The 18,212-nt window shown below is 20.5% G+C and overlaps 3 protein-coding genes across 3 annotated transcripts; 2 read left to right on the forward strand and 1 right to left on the reverse strand. All coding sequences in view use genetic code 6, as the record gives it.

Annotated features, from left to right (window-relative positions):
• Positions 1 to 445: 445 nt before the first annotated feature.
• TTHERM_00256820 (hypothetical protein) lies at positions 446 to 595 on the reverse strand (the record flags this gene model as incomplete). Its single annotated transcript, XM_001019137.1, has 1 exon — positions 446 to 595. The coding sequence occupies one exon, from the start codon at positions 593 to 595 to the stop codon at positions 446 to 448; it is 150 nt and encodes a 49-aa protein (XP_001019137.1).
• A 2,008-nt stretch (positions 596 to 2,603) lies between these two features.
• Positions 2,604 to 6,091, forward strand: TTHERM_00256830 (hypothetical protein; the record flags this gene model as incomplete). The annotated part of the gene is made up of 2 exons (XM_001019138.2): positions 2,604 to 5,806; positions 5,875 to 6,091. The coding sequence occupies 2 exons, from the start codon at positions 2,604 to 2,606 to the stop codon at positions 6,089 to 6,091; spliced, it is 3,420 nt and encodes a 1,139-aa protein (XP_001019138.2).
• A 5,123-nt stretch (positions 6,092 to 11,214) lies between these two features.
• Positions 11,215 to 15,427, forward strand: TTHERM_00256850 (transmembrane protein, putative; the record flags this gene model as incomplete). The annotated part of the gene is made up of 5 exons (XM_001019140.2): positions 11,215 to 14,050; positions 14,096 to 14,485; positions 14,627 to 14,825; positions 14,960 to 15,275; positions 15,335 to 15,427. The coding sequence occupies 5 exons, from the start codon at positions 11,215 to 11,217 to the stop codon at positions 15,425 to 15,427; spliced, it is 3,834 nt and encodes a 1,277-aa protein (XP_001019140.2).
• Positions 15,428 to 18,212: the final 2,785 nt, after the last annotated feature.

Genomic DNA, 18,212 nt, shown 5'->3' on the forward strand with positions numbered 1-18,212 from the left:
ATAAATAATGAATTTATAGTTTTCACTCACTTGTTTTAAGTTAAGTTCTAAAAATATCATGTTTATCAAAATATTTAATTTATTACTCATAAAATAGAAAACTTAAAAAAGTAATCTTTTTCTTGTTTGCCATAATTTAAATTATTTTAAAATATTAAAATTTTTTATTTAATAGGATTTATTTATTTATTTTTGAATGAAAAAACTTATATATATAATAATAAAATTTTTTTAAATTTTTATAAATAATTTTCATTTATTTTATACTTCTGCAAAGAATTTAAACATTCATTTTTATGATGATGATGATTATTTCAAAATTTAAGATTACAATTTATTTATTGCTTGCTTGATTGATTGAAGCTAGTTTACTTTCAATTTATCATATGCTTTAATGAATTAATAATTTATCATTTAATTTATTTTTAATAAATTATGTTTTATTTCAAGTAATTATCTTTTTTTAGTGTAACAAAAGATGTTTATCTGCTTAAAGTATTTATGTACTTATTTGAGAATAAATTTTATCAAATAAATTAACATAATGTTAAATTAGATGAGTTATCTCTATATTTTTTATGTATTTTTTCCCCATTTTTAAAAACATTTAAATTTCTTTAATTTAAGACAATTTTTACTAATCAAATTTAAATATAATAGATAGTTTAAATTCCTATATATATTTTTATTAATTCATTTGATGTGAAATCTTGTAAAATTAGGAGATAATTTTATTCACGTGAATAATAATTTCTATTTTATTGATTTAACATTTTTAAATAATTTTTACCCATTAACCTGATTTTTCCAGCTTTTATTCACCAGTCAAAATATTTATATCTCAAATCAACTGTTTATAAATATCTGTAAAGATGAACATAAATTATAATTTATTTATATTAGATAAAAACATAAACAATGAATCAAGAAAGAAACAAATAACTTAAATTTGCAGATTTGTTAAAGCTCTATTATACTGAGGAAATATATAGATTGGTTCACTTATTTCCTAGAAATAATCCTGCTTTTTAAATATTAATAATATTAAAATACTTGCTATTATTTTAATTTTCTCTGTCAACTCAATTTTAAGAAACAACAGATTATAATTCTAAAATAAATTTCATCGTTCAGTTTGGAGTATTTAATTTTTTAAAGAATGATAAATTCATTGATAGTCTTATTTACGTCTTGCTATTTATAAATGGAGTGCTATTGATATATATGATTTTTGGTCTTTTTAGATTCATGTACTGGAAATTTAGGATAATAAACAAGCTGAAAAATAATTTTCAATATGAAATTTAATTGTAATTAGAAGAGTTTATAAATGAAAAAAGCAGCTGCTTAGACTAATTTTTTTCATTGATGATTACTTTTTAACAGTATTTAATTCACTTTCCAAGTATTCTTTTAGGCTTTAATAATTTAAATAACAACAGTGTCTCTTATGCTCTTTTGTCTATTGCTATTTTAATAAGTAACTTAATAATCAATAAATTATTCTTTATTAATTTAATTCAAATACCAATTTCACTATATAAAAAGAACAAATTTTTTGCATTTTACTTTCAATTATTAATTAATTTAATAACATGTTTGTTTTTTTAATTTACTAAGATTTGGTCACTTCTGATACAGACTATAATTATGAAATTAAACTTAAGGACTATTTAGCAAAACCTTACACTCTCTAAAATTTTTTATTTAAGTTCTTAGCAGAAGTTTTTATTATAGCAGCAATAGTTTATACACCAGAAGGCTCAAATTCTATACTATCTTGCTATTTTCTTATAAGTGGGTTATCTTCTCAATTTATCTCTTACTTTTATGATAAGTTTTCATAACATATAAACCTGTTTACTCATTTCACCTTATTTTTCATGAGCCTCACTCTCTAAATTTATATCTAATATAATTTTCCTAGTTAATTGTTAACTTACCTTTTTATGATTTATATACCTTTAAGCTATAAAATAGCTTCTATAATAGTTGAAAGAGACTATTAGAATATGCAAAACAGCTTTCAATCAGTGCCAGAATAAATATAAAATAATGAGAAAAATTTAGATAGAATTCTAAGATTAAATATTTTTGACAACATTGAGAATTCAAAGCAAAATGAGAAAAAATATTTTTAATTTTTAAATTTAATTACAAATAATTATTTATCAAACCAAAATAAGTTTATTAGTTCTACTAAAGATACAAACAATCTTAACTAAAAATTCTAAAATAATTTTTAAATTTATGAAAGTGATTATTTTTAAGAATAAAATAATCAAAAACTCCAATAAAATAGCTAATAAACTAATTTATTTGAAGACGTTAATAAATTAAAATAGATTGAAAAAAATATAATTAAATTATTGAAAGATTAATTTTTGAAAATTTCAAACGAAAATTTAAGAAGCAAAGATAATAGAACAAAAATTCTTCGAAGCATTTTTATATTTTTAATAGAAATAAGTGATTCATATAGAATATACTTCCTTAAATATTTATAATTGATAAAAAGTAACAATTTGTCTTTAAAGTAGCAATAAATATTTAAATCTATACATAGTATATTTTTAAAAAAGAGAGCTGTAGTAAGAAAGACAATGGGAAAAACCAATCCATTTGATAGCTCTTACTTACAAGTCATAATTTTTGAAAACAAACTTGAAAAGTCCTATTCCATATTGCGCTAAACTATTAATTTAAAATTATAAATACTAAGCATGATGAAACAAAAAAACATAGTTGCTAAGCAGTTAATTACGAAAATTGAAAGTCTGCAAAATTAAATAAATTTATTGAAAGTAAATTTAAATTATTTAATTTAATTAAATGATGACAGCTTGGAACTTTTGAATCTGCAAGCACTATTTTTGGAAAACTTGAGCTTTTCTGAAAAAGATATAAATTTACTTCAAATCAACAAATACAGAAAAAAAGGCTTAAACTAAAAATATTTAAACAGGTAAAATGAAGATGACATTTTAAGTAGTATGATTAACAGCGATAAATTTGATGAAAAAACTTGTATAATTTTTGCAAGTTACAAAGATACTGAAACCTTAACAATAAATCAAGTTTCTTCTAATTTTTCTAATTTATTTTGCTTTACAAGTAGAGACCATATCTATGATCGAAATATTGAATCTATTATACCTCTCGTGTTTCAAAGTGTACATAAAATGTATATAAAGTAATATTTAGAAGATTCAATATCATGTGATAATTATTCAAATAATACAGATCAGCAATTATTAGAATAAAACGATCAAGATAATGAAAATGGTTAGAATGAGGTAACTCAAGACAATTAAGCCTTAAATTTTTAATTTAATCGACCAAAATATTTATCAGAGAAATCAACTGGAACAAAAAACTTAAACTAATAATTTGAAAATTGTAAAATGGGTTAGTAGATAATATTTGCATCTTTAAACTAAATGTTTATCTTACCAATTAAAATTGACATTAGAACAAATGAATACCAAGAGAGCGGAACTTTTGGATTAGTAGCTAAATTAAAAAAAATAAATGAAGAATACTAATATATTTTATTCAATGAGACAGATCTAAGTGTTATAGGCCTCACTGAATAAGTGCATGAAATATTCTTTCCTAACTGTAACAACCTCTAAAAAATTAATTTGAGATAAATTTTCCCCTTTTTGAATGGAACTTAAAATAAAACAAAAGTTGAAGATTCTTATGTTTAAAATAACGAAACGATTACCAACATTTCAAATATAAAAAGTTAGTTTCATGCAAATTTAACTGATGATATGCAGTATATCCTTAGAGGATAATCAAAAAATAAATTAAAAATTAAAAACAAATTCTCATTTATAGTTATATAGCATTCAGATGAAATAAATAACACATTAAACTCTTCGTTTAACAATATGAAAAGATTAAATAAAGCTAAATCATATAAAGAAATTTCATCATATAGTTTTAATTATGTAGAATTATTTGTTAGAAAATTAAAATACAAAGGAGTAAATAATGTGAGCTATGTTGAAATAGTAAAAATAAGATAACTTAATCCTGCCAAATAAACTCAAATAATTCTTAAAGAAATCACAAAAATGAAAAAATAAAATATTTATTCTTAACTATTTGAGAATCCAAATGAGCTATAAAATATAATTTCAGATTTAGAATAAAATTAAAATACTAATAGCTACTTATAATTTAATAGTTTTCATACTTAACTTCAATACAGTTGCAGAAATTTTAATTATGGTAATTAATTACAACTTATAAAAGAAAATAATACTCCTACAGATTTTGCATAAGTCGATTTTTATAAATAATAATAACAAATAAATAAGCAGTAAACTTAAAGTGATGAAAGTACTGACCTTGAATAAATTAAAATGGTGTCAAATAGAATTGAATACGAAGATTTGAGTAGCTAATCCAATGGAAGTAGTGGTTTGACTTTAAACCAATTTAATGTATAAAAAGGATTATAAAATTTAAATGAAAAACAGCTCCTTAATTAATTATAGTAGCTGTAAAATAATAATATATAAGAACAAACGCTTATTTAGTCAATTTAAGGAAACTAAGTCAGTAACAGTGATTTGTAAATTAAAGCAGATTTTTCTAATAAAAGCTTGAATCTTTAGAATCTTTAAGAAGATTAATTAAATAAAAATAGCGATCATGCCTTGCCAAGCCCTATAAAATTAAATAAAACAATAAACATTGAACTAATTTCACCAAATAACAGTTATTATATGAATATTAATTCTAATCAATAATCTCTAGCTCAGCTTTCAGATTACAATTTTAACTTTCAACAAATAAAATAACATGAATTTATTTAAAATAAAACTTAAGATAATATCTATTTAGATGTAGAAACTAGTAACCGTGAAATTAATAAAAAATAAAATAATATAATCACTCCTTTAAAAATTAGTAAAATTCCTAGTAAAATGTTTAAGTCGAAAAGTTTTAGAAAAAATAAAGTCAACAATACATTAATTAATGTTTTGAGTAACAAAGAGAAGAAATAATTAATGAAAAGCCCTTATCAACATAATCATACTAATTAGCTATAAAAAGATAAAAATATTATAAAGCAGCATGTTCAAGATATTATTTATGATATTGCTTCTAGCAACTCTCAAAATTCATATTATACTCCAGTGAAGAGATAATTATAACATATTATGGAAGATTAGTCAACTCAAAAAGTAATAAAACTAATAAAAATTATAGGCATTATTTGTTTTAGTATTATGATATGCGTTACCTTTATACAATTTAACTCGATGCAACAGTATTTATCATAAGCTAATTAAGATTACGAAGATTTTAGCTGGCCCACAACTTATTCTTCTTCTTTAAGCGACATCCTTAAATATAAAAATATTTAGTTTCTTTTAAATTATACACAGATAAAATTCCCTAACAGTGACTAAAAGTAACTATTTTATAATCAAATGCAATAAAATATGGAGGATACTTTTTCAGACATATTAAATTTGTTAGCTTAAATGGAATTAGCTAACTCAAAAAGATAAGTATTTAATAGAATAATAGAAAATAAAATGGTTTTTTATTTTGGGTAATTGTATAACCCATAATAACTTAACTAAACTACATCTGATACAGATTTAATAACTTTAAATTATACTACTAACTTACAATATAATGTACTTTTAAATGTTTAAAACATTTTCAGATATATTCATAACTTGGGTAATGGAAGACCTGAATATTATTTAATACAAAATCAATTATAAGCAATTTCTTAATTGAAACAATTATAACAAGATATAAAAGAAAATTAATCGTAATAATAAGAATACATTCTAGATTAGCTCTTAATTATAATCATAATTTTAGTTTTAATTAATACAGGTTGTGTTGCGATCATTATACCTTTATATTATTATATTCAAAAAAAGAGAGACTCTATAATTTACCTATTTACTACATTTCCAATTTACAAGTTAGATAATTTGATCAAAAAAATTTAAAATTCCTACTTAAGCGCAAATAATAACTCAATTTATTAGAATTAAGAGAGCCAAATAATTATAGATACAATTGTTTAATTATAAAGTATCGAGAATGAAAAGAATATCAGGAAATAAAGTATTAGCTCTATCACAAATCTGCCTAGATACAATAAAAAATTACTTTTTGCTTGTTTCTTTATTTATGCATTAATTATATGCTATCCGATAATTGTTAAAATATTAACCACTGATTATTTAACAAAATCTGCTCTAGATCTTTAAACAATATGTAATTAATTAATAATTATAAGCTTTTTTTAATTTTATGCATTCAATTAAAACAAAAAATTTAAGATTTTTTAATTATTTAATAAACAAAAATAAAAATTCTATTTTCTTTTTTTATTAAATTAATAATTTAATTTATTATTATTTTTATAGCGAAAGTCTACTATTTAAGATCATACCTTTTATAGAATATTGCGATGCATTTTAATATTATAGTTATGAAGGTATAACCAGGTCTCAAACCTATGTAGCCTGAAATTTATTATGATTATTTATAAACACTAATTTCATAATAGGAAGATATAAGTAAGGATATCTAATGGATAATAAACTCATAGTATTCAGATTAAAGGTATTTTATTATATTCAAATCTACATTTTAATATCTTTGTTATTTTAATTAATTAAGTAACATTATTTAATTAAATAAATAAATAGATTTAACTAAAATTTATACGATAGCTTCTTTTTTTCTGCTTTTAAAACAAACTTGTGTGAAAATTTTAAGAAATATCCTTAGTTCAACACGAATCCTAAAAAAATAAATATTGATTTTTGTGCTTCATCACAAGAAAAGCTATTATAATAAGGTTTCTAAGTGGCTTATAAAAATCTTTTTAACATGTTTACTGATCTATACAACACTTATTAAATAACAGACAAAAAAATATTAATTGAATAAATCAGATAAATATTAGGAAATTTTGATATTTAGGAATATTCTGCTTTTACTGAGTTTTTGGATGAAACAGTTATTAGTTTAAATCAATTTATCATAACTTAAAACAATACTTTTTATAATCAGATAAAATTATTATTGATTGCATTGATAGCTTTTTAAATGGCGTTAATGCTTTTAATCTTCTTTTTTGGTTGGATTACTTTCAGTAATTATTTGAATGAATAACTTCAAAAAACAAAAAGGTATCTAAAAATTCTTGATGCTAATACTTTAATTGAAAATCAATACATATAAAATTATATTAAAAAAAATATTGTTGTCTGATTGATTGATGATAAAATTATATTTTATTAATTTTAATATTAAGTAGTTTATAATTGTGAAAGAAAATTTTTATAAAGCTTATATATAAAATATCTTAATGTGAAAAATCTATGGATGTTAAATATAATATTTGGTTTCTAAAATGTATATTTTAAAAATAATTAATTTACAAAATTTCTGTGAAATTGATTTTTAAACTTTTATGTTTTACATATTATTAAATACAGTCCAATTTCTCTAAGTTAGATACTTTTGTAAGCTCTTCTATTAGATGGGAAAACTTTTTTATAATTTATGCTTAATTTAGATTTCTGCTTAACTTAATTCGGCTTAACTTAGAGGGATACAGGTAATTACATTTAAAAATATAAAATATCCTATCCCAATAAGTAATTAAATCGTATTTTTAATAGAAAATTTGTTAAACATCAAAAGTTAGTTTATAGTAAGAATATTTCTATTTTTTTCTAATAACTTGTATGAATCATTTTAGTTTTGTCTCAACTTTATTTAAAAATTTAAAAAAATAAATTAGTTAGTATGCAGATTTTTTGAAAATCTCAAAAACAAACAACTAATTTCTTTTACTGGATTAATTCTGCTATTAAAAAGAAAAAAATTATAAATTTGTTTGTATTTATTTATATTTGAAATACATTTTCTTCTTTTTAAAATAATTAAGAATCTGCTAGTATTTTTAAAAATTAAGTTATCTGAATGATTTATTTTTCAATAGAGTTAATAATCAATGATTAAATTTTATTCAACATAATTTTGTTGTTTAAATAAGATATCTCATATATCTTGTTACTAAAATTAGAAACAACGAAATTGGAAAAATTTTATTAAGAAATGTAAATCTGGTTTTCGTGCACCAATTGTTTTAATCTAAGTTCTAAAAATATCAATTTTATGAAAACATTTGATTAACCATAAATTAGAAAGCTTAAAATGTCATATTTAAAATGTAATATATCACATGTAATAGGTCTAGTTATTAAAGTAAACTTTTTCTTGTTAGCCATAATTTAAATTATTTTAAAATATAAAAATGTTTTATTGAATTTTTAGAATGAAATAATATCATAAAAATGTTTTATAATTCATTTTCATTTATATTATACTTCTGAAAGGAATTTAAACATTTTTATGATGATTATTATTTCAAAAGTTAAGATTACAATTTATTGATTGATTGATTGGTCGATTGATTGAAGCTAGTTTACTTTCAATTTATCATCCTATTTTATTAATTAATAATTTGTTATATAATTTAATTTAATAAATTATGTATTTTTTATCATTTTTTTAGTGTAACAAAAGATATTTGCCAACTTAAAATAACTATTTATGTACTTATTTTGATAATCGATTTTATTAAATAAATTAATGTAATTTTAAATAAGTTGAATTATCTCATACATTTTTTATCTCTTTTTATTTCCATTTTTAAAAACCAATAAATTTCTTCAATTAAATCAATCTTATACTAATAAAGTTTAATTAAAATTGGTGGTTTGAATTCATATATTTTTCTTTTATGCTTAATTAATTAAGTAAAATTTTGAAAATTAGGATAATTTATATTTTAATGATTTAGTATTTTAAATCATTTTCACCCACTAATCTAATTTTCAGGCTTTTAATTACTAATCAAAATACCTTACTTTCTTACTCTAATTAAGGTGCTTAATGAAATCAGTTTTTACCAAAAAATTATGCATCTTAAGTTGTACTCTGAGCATATTTTTATGTTCGAGTATTTATATTCTATTATAGTAGTTGCGGTATTTATATCTCAAACCAAGTATTTATAAATATCTAATGAAGATGGACATAAACTATAATTTATTAATATTAAATAAAAACATAAAAAATGAATCAAAAAAGAAATAAATAATTTAAAGTTGCAGAGTTGCTAAAACTCTATTATACTGAGGAGATATATAGATTGGTTCACTTGTTTCCTAGAAATAATCCTGCTTTTTAAATATTAATAATATTAAAATACTTGTTATTATTTTAATTTTCTCTTTCAACTCAATTTTAAGATACTATGGATTATGACTCTAAAATAAATTTTAAGGTCCACATTGGAGCATTTTAATATTTCAAGAACAAAAAATTCACTAATAGTCTTATTTATGTCTTGCTATTTATAAATGGAATACTATTGACATATATGGTGTTTGGGTTTTTTAGATTCGCCTACTTGAAATTTAGGATGATATAAAGGTTGAACAATAATTCTCTTTAAGAAATTTAGTTGGAATTAGAAGAGTTTATAAATGAAAAAAGCAGCTGCTTAGACTAATTTTTTTCATTGATGATTACTTTTTAACAGTATTTAATTCACTTTCCTAGTATTATTTTAGGCTTTAATAACTTAAATAATAATAGTGTCTCATATGCTCTTTTGTCAATTGCAATTTTACTGAGTAACTTAATATTCAATAAATTATTCTTAATTAATTATGTTCTTATTTATTTAAATGCCAATTTCAGCATGGAAAAAGAAAATTTTTTACATTTTACTTTCAAATTATTAATTAATTTAACATATTTTTTTAATTTACAAAAGATATGGTCACCTCTGATACAGATTATAATTATGAAATTAAACTTAAGGACTATTTAGCAAAACCTTTCACTTTCTCTAATTTTCTATTTAAGTTCTTAGTAGAGATTTTTATTATAGCAGCAATAGTTTATACACCAGAAGGCTAAAACTCTTTACTATCTTGTTATTTTCTTTTTAGTGGTTTATCTTCTTATTTTTTCTCTTACTTTTATGACAATTTTTCATAACTAATAAACCTGTTTACTCACTTCTCCTTACTTTGCATGAGCCTCACTCTATAAATCTATGTCTAATATAACTTTCCTAGTTAATTGTTAAGTTTCCTTTTTATGGTTTACATACCTTTCAGCTATAAAATAGCTTCTATAATAGTTGAAAAAGATTATTAGAATTAATAAAATAGCTTTCAGGAACTGTATTAAGAAATATAAAATAATGATAAAAACTTTGATAGAATTTTAAGATTAAATATTTTTGACAATATTGAGAACTCAAAGCAAAATGAGAAAAAATATTTAAAATTTTTGAATTTAATTACTAATAATTAAATATCAAACCCAAATAAGTTTATTAATTCTATGAACGATACAAACAATCTTAACTAAAAATTCTAAAACAATTCTTAAATTTATGAAAGTGATCATTCTGAAGGATAAAATTAGCAAAAGCTCCAAAAAAATAGCTAATAAACTCATTTATTTGAAGATGTTTCTAAATTAAAATGGATTGAAAAAAATATAATGAAATTATTACAAGATTAATTTTTGAAAATTTCTAACCGAAAATTAAGAAGCAAAGATAATGGAACAAAAATTCTTCAAAGTGTATTTATATTTTTAATAGAAATTAGTGAGTCATATAGAATATATTTCCTAATGTACTTATAATTGATAAAAAGCAAGAATTTATCAATAAAGCAGTAATAAATAATTAAATCTATACATAGTATATTTTTAAAGAAGAGAGCTGTAATCAGAAAGAGAATGGGAAAAAAAAATCCATTTGATAGTTCTTACTTACAAGTAATAACTTTTGAAAACAAACTGGAAAAGTCCTATTCCATATTACGCTAAACTATTAATTTAAAATTATAAATACTAAGCATGATGAAACAAAAGCATATAGTTGCTACAGAGTTAGTTTCAAAAATTGAAATTATACAAAGTTAAATAAATTTATTGAAATATAATTTAAATTATTTAATTTAATTAAATGATGATAGCTTGGAACTTTTGAATCTGCAAGCTCTATTTTTGGAAAATTTGAGCTTTAGCGAAAAAGATATAAATTTAATTCAAATCAACAAATATAGAAAAAAAGGCTATAACTAAAAATATTTAAACAAGCAAAATTAGGATTTTGACATGTTAAGCAGTATGGTGAACAGAGATAAATTTGATGAAAAAACATGTATAATTTTTGCAAGTTACAAAGATGCAAAAACCTTAACAATAAATCAAGTTTCTTCTAATTTTTCTAATTTATTTTGCTTTACAAGCAGAGACCATATCTATGATAAAAATATTGAATCTATTATACCTCTTGCATTTCAGAGTGTACATAAAATGTATATAAAGTAATATTTAGAAGATTCAATAACATGTGATATTTCTTCAATTAATACAGATCAGCAATTATAATAAAATGAACAAGATAATGAAAATGATTCGAATGAGGTAACACCAGATAACTAAGCTTAAAATTACTAATTTAACCAATTAAAATATTTATCAGAGAAATAAACTGGCATAAAAAATTAAAACTATGAATTATAAAATTGTAAAATGAATTAGTAGATAATATTTGCCTCTTTAAACTAAATGTTCATCTTACCTATCAAAATAGACATTAGGACAAATGAATACAAAGAGAACGGAACGTTTGGATTAGTAGCTAAAATAAAAAAAATAAATGAAAAATACTAATATATTCTATTTAACGAGACAGATCTAGGTGTTGTAGGCCTCACTAAATAAATGCATGAATTATTCTTTCCTAATTTTAATAATCTTTAAAAAATTAATTTGAGATAAATTTTTCCCTTTTTGATTGATACTTAAAATCAAACAAAAATTGAAGATTCACAGGTTTAAAATAACGAAAGGATTTGCAATTCTACTAATATAAAAAACTAATTTCATGTAAATCTAACCGATGAGATGCAGTAAATCCTTAGTGGATAATCAAAAAATAAATTAAAAATTAAAAAAAAATTATCGTTTATAGTTATATAGCACTCAGATGATAAAAACAACACATTAAACTCTTCATGTAACAATATAAAAAGATTATATAAAGCTAAATCATAGAAAGAAATTTCATCATATAGTTTTAACTATGTATAATTATTTGTTCGAAAATTAAAGTACAAAGGAGTAAACAACTTGAGCTATGTTGAAATAGTAAAAATAAGATAACTTAATCCTGCCAAATAAGCTCAAATAATCCTTAAAGAAATCACAAAAGTGAAAAAATAATATATTTATTCTTAACTATTTGAGAATCCTATTGAGCTGTAAAATATCATTTCAGATTTAGAATTAAATAATAATAATAATAGCTAATTATAATTTAACAGTTTTCATACTTAACTTCAATAAAGTAGCAGAAATTATAATTATGGTAATTAATTACATCTAATAAATGAAAATGATACTCCTATTGATTTTGCATAAGTTGATTTTTATAAATAATACTAACTTACAAATAAGCAGTAAACTTAGAGTGATGAAAGTACTAACCTTGAATAAATTAAAATGATGTCATATAGAATTGGATAAGAGGATTTGAACTGTTAATCTGATGGAGGTAGTAGTTTGACTTTAAACAAATTCAAAGAATAAAAAGAATTATAAAAGTTGAATGAAATAATGCAATTTAATTAGTTGTATTAGCTGCAAAATAATAATTCGTAGGAAAAAAAACTTATTTAGTAAAATCAAGGAAACTAAGTCTGTAACAGTGATTTGTAAATAAAAGTAGATTTTCCTAATAAAAATTTGAATTTTTAAAACCTTTAAGAAGATTAATTAAAAACAAGTAGCTATTATGCCTTAGCTAGTCCTGGAAAATTAAATAAAACAATAAACTTGGAGCTAACTCCAAATAACAGTTATTTTATGAATATTAATTCTAATCAACAATCTTTAACTCTGTTTTCAGATTAGAATTTTAATGTCCAACAAACGAAATAAAATGAATGTATTTCAAATAAAACTTAAGAAAATATCTATTTAGATGTAGAAACTAGTAATCTTGAAATTTATAAAAAATAAAATACTGCAATCAGTCCTTTAAAAATTAGTAAAAATCCTAGCAAAATTTTTATATCGAATAATTTTAGAGAAAAAAAAGTCAACAATACATTGATTAATGCTTTGAGTAACACAGAAAAAAAACAATTTATGAAAAACTCTTATCAACATAATCATTATAATTAGCAAAACAAAAATATTAAAAAGTAGCAAGTTCAAGATATTATTTATGATATAGCTTCAAGCAACTCTCAAAATTCATATTATACTCCAGTGAAGAGTTAATTGTAACATATTATGGAAGATTAATCAACTTTATAAGTAATAAAATTAATAAAAATGATTGGTATTATCTGCTTCAGTATTATGATATGCATCACTTTTATACAATTTAACTCGATGCAATAGTATCTGTAATAAGCTAATTAAGATTATAAAGATTTTAGTTGGCCCACAACTTATTCTTCATCTTTAAGTGACATCCTTAAATATAAAAATATTTAATATCTTGTTAATAATACAAACATAAAATTCCCAGACATTAACTAATAGCAAATTTTTTATAATCAAATGCAATAAAATATGGAGAATACTTTTTCAAATGTATTACGATTGTTAACTTAAATGGAAATGGCTAACTCACAAAGAACAGTGTTTAATAGAGTAATAGAAAATTAAATTGTTTTTCATTTTGAGCAATTATATGATCCATAATTACTTAACTAAATTACATCTGATACGTAGTTAATAAGCATAAATTATACTACTAACTTACAATATAGCATACTTTTAAATGTTTAAAACATTTTCCACTATATTCATAACTTAAGTAATGGAAGGCCTGAGTATTACTTAATATAAAATCAGTTAGAATAAATTTCTTAATTAAAAAAATTATAACAAGAAATAGAACAAAGCCAATCATAATAATAAGAATACATTCAAGGTGAGCTCTTAATTATAATCTTAATTTTAGTTTTAATTAATACAGGCTGTGTTGCGATCATAATACCATTATATTATTATATTCAAAAAGAAAGAGACTCTATAATTTACCTGTTTACTACATTTCCAATTTAAAAGTTAGATATTTTGATCAAAAATATTTAAAATTCCTACTTAAGCACAAACACTAGCTCAATTTATTAGAATTAAGACAACTAAATAATTTTAGATACAATTGTTTAATTATAAAGTATCGATAATTAAAAGAATATCAGGAAATAAAGTATTAGCTCAATCACAAGTCTCCCTAGATACAATAAAAAATTACTTTTTGCTTGTTTCTTTATTTATGCATTTATTATATGCTACCCAATAATTGTTTAAATCTTAACTACTGATTATTTAGCAAAGTCTGCTGTAGATCTTTAAACAATATGTAATTAATTAATAATAAGCTTTCTTTAATTTTATACATTCAAATAAAAACAAAAAATTTAAGTTTAAAATATTAAAACAAAAAAAAAATTTATTTTCATTTTTTATTAAAATAATAATTTAATTTATTATAATTTTAAAGAGAAAGTCTACTATTTAAGATCATACCTACTATAGAATATAGCGATACATTTTAATATTATAGTTATGAAGGCAAAACCAGGTTTCAAGCGTATGTAGCCTGAAATGTATTATGATTATTTATAAACACTAATTTCATAATATGAAGATATAAGTAAGGATATCTAATGGATAATAAACTCATAGTATTCAGATTAAAGGTATTTTATTATATTCAAATCTACAGATTAATTTAATTAGAATTTTTTAATTTTGCAAAGATAAATAATTAAATAAATATCTTTGTTATTTTTATTTTGTAACTTTATTTAAATATATATATATAAATAAATAGATTTAACTAAAACTTATATGATAGCTTCTTTTTTTCTGCTTTTAAAACAAACTTGTGTGAAAATTTTATGAATTATCCTTAGTTCAATACAAATCCTAAAAAAATAAATATTGGTTTCTGTGCTTCATCACAAGAAGAGCTCTTATAAAATGGCTTCTAAGTGGCTTACAAAAGTCTTTTTATTAATCTATTTACTGATTTATACAACATATATTAAATAACAGACAAAAATAAATAATTTGAATAAATCAGATAAATATTAGGAAATTTTGATATTTAGGAATTTACTGATTTTTCTGAGTTTTTGGATGAAACAGTTATTAGTTTAAATCAATTTATTTTAACTTAAAATAATACGTTTTATAATCATATAAGATTATTATTGATTGCATTGATAGCTTTTTAAATGGTGTTAATGCTTTTAATCTTCTTTTTGGGTTGGATTACTTTCAGTAATTATATGAATGAATAGCTACACAAAACAAAAAGGTATCTAAAAATTCTAGACGCTAATACTTTAATTGAAAATCAATATATATAAAATTATATTAAAAAAAATATTGTTGTTTGATTGATTGATGATAAAATTATATTTTATTAATTTTAATAATATTTATTGTTAAAGGAAATTTTTATAAAGTTGAAATATAAATCTTTTAATGTGACAAATCTATGTCAATTATAATATTTTGTTTCTAAAATGAGTATTTTATAAATAATTAATTTACTTTCTAAGCAAATTGATTTTTTATCTTATATATTTTACATATTTTTAAATATAGTCTAATTTCTCTAATTTTAATACTTTTGTGTAATACATATCATATATGATGAGATAAATTTTTAATTTTGCTAGAATAGATTGATTGGTTGATGGCTATTCAAGCTTTTAAAAGTGAGGATCTACAATATATTTAAAATTAATTAAATAAAGTATTAATTATTTTTTAGTAGTACATTTGATTAAATAAAAATTTGTAAATTTTATATTAATTCTATTTGGTTTTAGAACCAAGAAAATGATAATAAAAATATTCAAAATTACATCAAAAAAGATGAAATGTATGTATATGTATCTCTTTAAATTTAAAATAAGATATACTTTTACTTTGATAAATATCTAATTTTACTTTACAAATGATTATAGAACTAAATATTAATTAGATTTTAATTAAGTAAAATAAATAATCTTAAGCAACTATAACTAATACTTCTCAAGAATTATTATTATTACATCAATAGTAAATTTATTTTTAGCACAGAATATTACAAAATATTGTAAATCGGTGTAGATTAGCTTTTAAAAAGATGTATATGATATTAAATTTAAATATTTAAGTAAGTAATATACTAAGCAATTATCAAAATTACAATAAATTCTGCTAGTATTAAATTAAAAGATATTACTTAGTAAAACATAGAACTACTATTCTAATAAATTCTAAAGACTTAATAAATTTACAATTAATTTCATAATTTAACTTACAAATTTACTATTTTTAGAATTGGAATTAGAAGTAAATTAAATAATATTTTTGAAGTAGTTAAATATGCGATTTAGATTAATTTATTTATTTATCTTTTGCAATAGCTAAGTCTTTTATAATAATTTAGAAGTGATTAATTTAATTAATTTTGAATGAATTTTAATTACTATTTTTGAGGTTAGAACCTGCGTTTAACTTTCTCCATATATATATGCTACCTTATGTATCTATTTATACTTTTTAAGAAATTTTATTTATTTACTTATGTGATCTCATAGAGTTTGTAGCTAGATGAAAATAATTTAAATAGTTCAATATCAAATCATTTTTGAATTTAAAAAATCGCATAATATTATATTATCCTTAATTCAGGATAAGTAGAGCTTGTAATTTAATTAAATTATTATTTTTAACTTATTAGGGCATTTTAGTTACAATTTAATTTAGTCTGTAGAAAAATCAATAATTATTGCTAAAATATGTAAATTAAATTAATAAATAAATAAAAACCACAATATTTCAGCAAAATGTTTATCTTGCAAATTAATAATAAATCTAGCAAATATGTCTATAAATAAATATTTAAGCATACGATTGATTATATGAGTTAAACACAATTAGAATTTATTTCTTTTAAAATTTATTTTAAATTAACATTTTTTGTTTGCTTTAATTTGTATTAGAGTTATTTTTTATGCATGCATAATGTCAGCATACTTATAAGATTAATAGTTTGCGTGGGCTTTACTTTATCTTGTCTAATACACTTTAAAAAATAGAAAAGATTGATTGAAAATGAGATTGTTTCATGCTTATTATAGCAATTTTTAATTGGTATCAAATTCTTTTACAATTTCTAATTTTTATTCCATATTTTACTGAATTAATAACAATCGTAAATTTAATTACTTCTATCACAGTATTATTGCTTGATTTCAAAAATTATATACTTCTTAGCTTAAAATAGGAATTATATTTAAAAATGCTTATCTTTTTTAAATCTTGAATGAACTAATCTCATTTTTATCTAGTGAATTTTGTAAATATTTTATAAATTTGTTTTGTTTTATAACTTTTAAAAGACATTTAACAAATTAATTATTTTTATTAACAGAAAATTAAAAAACATGCTTAGGTATGATTCAAATTTTAATATGCCTTTTTATAAAGTGAAAGCAAGCAACATATGATTTAAATTATTTCCTATTTTTCGATTATTTGATAACATTAAAATAAATATTTTTAAAAATATAATAAGGAATAAATAGGTAAAAAAGTAATTCCAGTAAGAAATAATAATTATCTTATTAACAGCGAATTTAGTCAAATTAAATTAAATCTATAAAATATATATTTGCATTTGTATTTATTAAAAAAGTTTTTAAACGATTAAATCAAATAAATTGTTATGTTTTACTTATTCCTAATTAATCAGTAATCAATCGTTAGAAGAAAAAGATAAAAATTAGCAAACATGTAATTTTTATTATTAATAAAATATCAAATGTGTTTTTATTAAAATCTAAATTAGTAGTGAGTCTATAATTTATTATTGCTTGAAAAATAAATAATCACTCTGAAAATAATTAAATAAATAAATTAAATGAATTAGGAAAGTAAAAACAAAGAAAATAATTTAGCAAATTTTTTAAAACTCTATTATACTGAAGAAATTTATAGGCTAGTTCACTTATTCCCTAGAAATAATCCTATATTTTCAATATTTATTGTTATTAAATATTTACTACTATTTTACTTATCTTTAC

Source organism: Tetrahymena thermophila (assembly GCF_000189635.1).
Source record: "Tetrahymena thermophila SB210 genomic scaffold scf_8254590, whole genome shotgun sequence".
In the NCBI taxonomy this organism is placed as follows: domain Eukaryota; phylum Ciliophora; class Oligohymenophorea; order Hymenostomatida; family Tetrahymenidae; genus Tetrahymena; species Tetrahymena thermophila.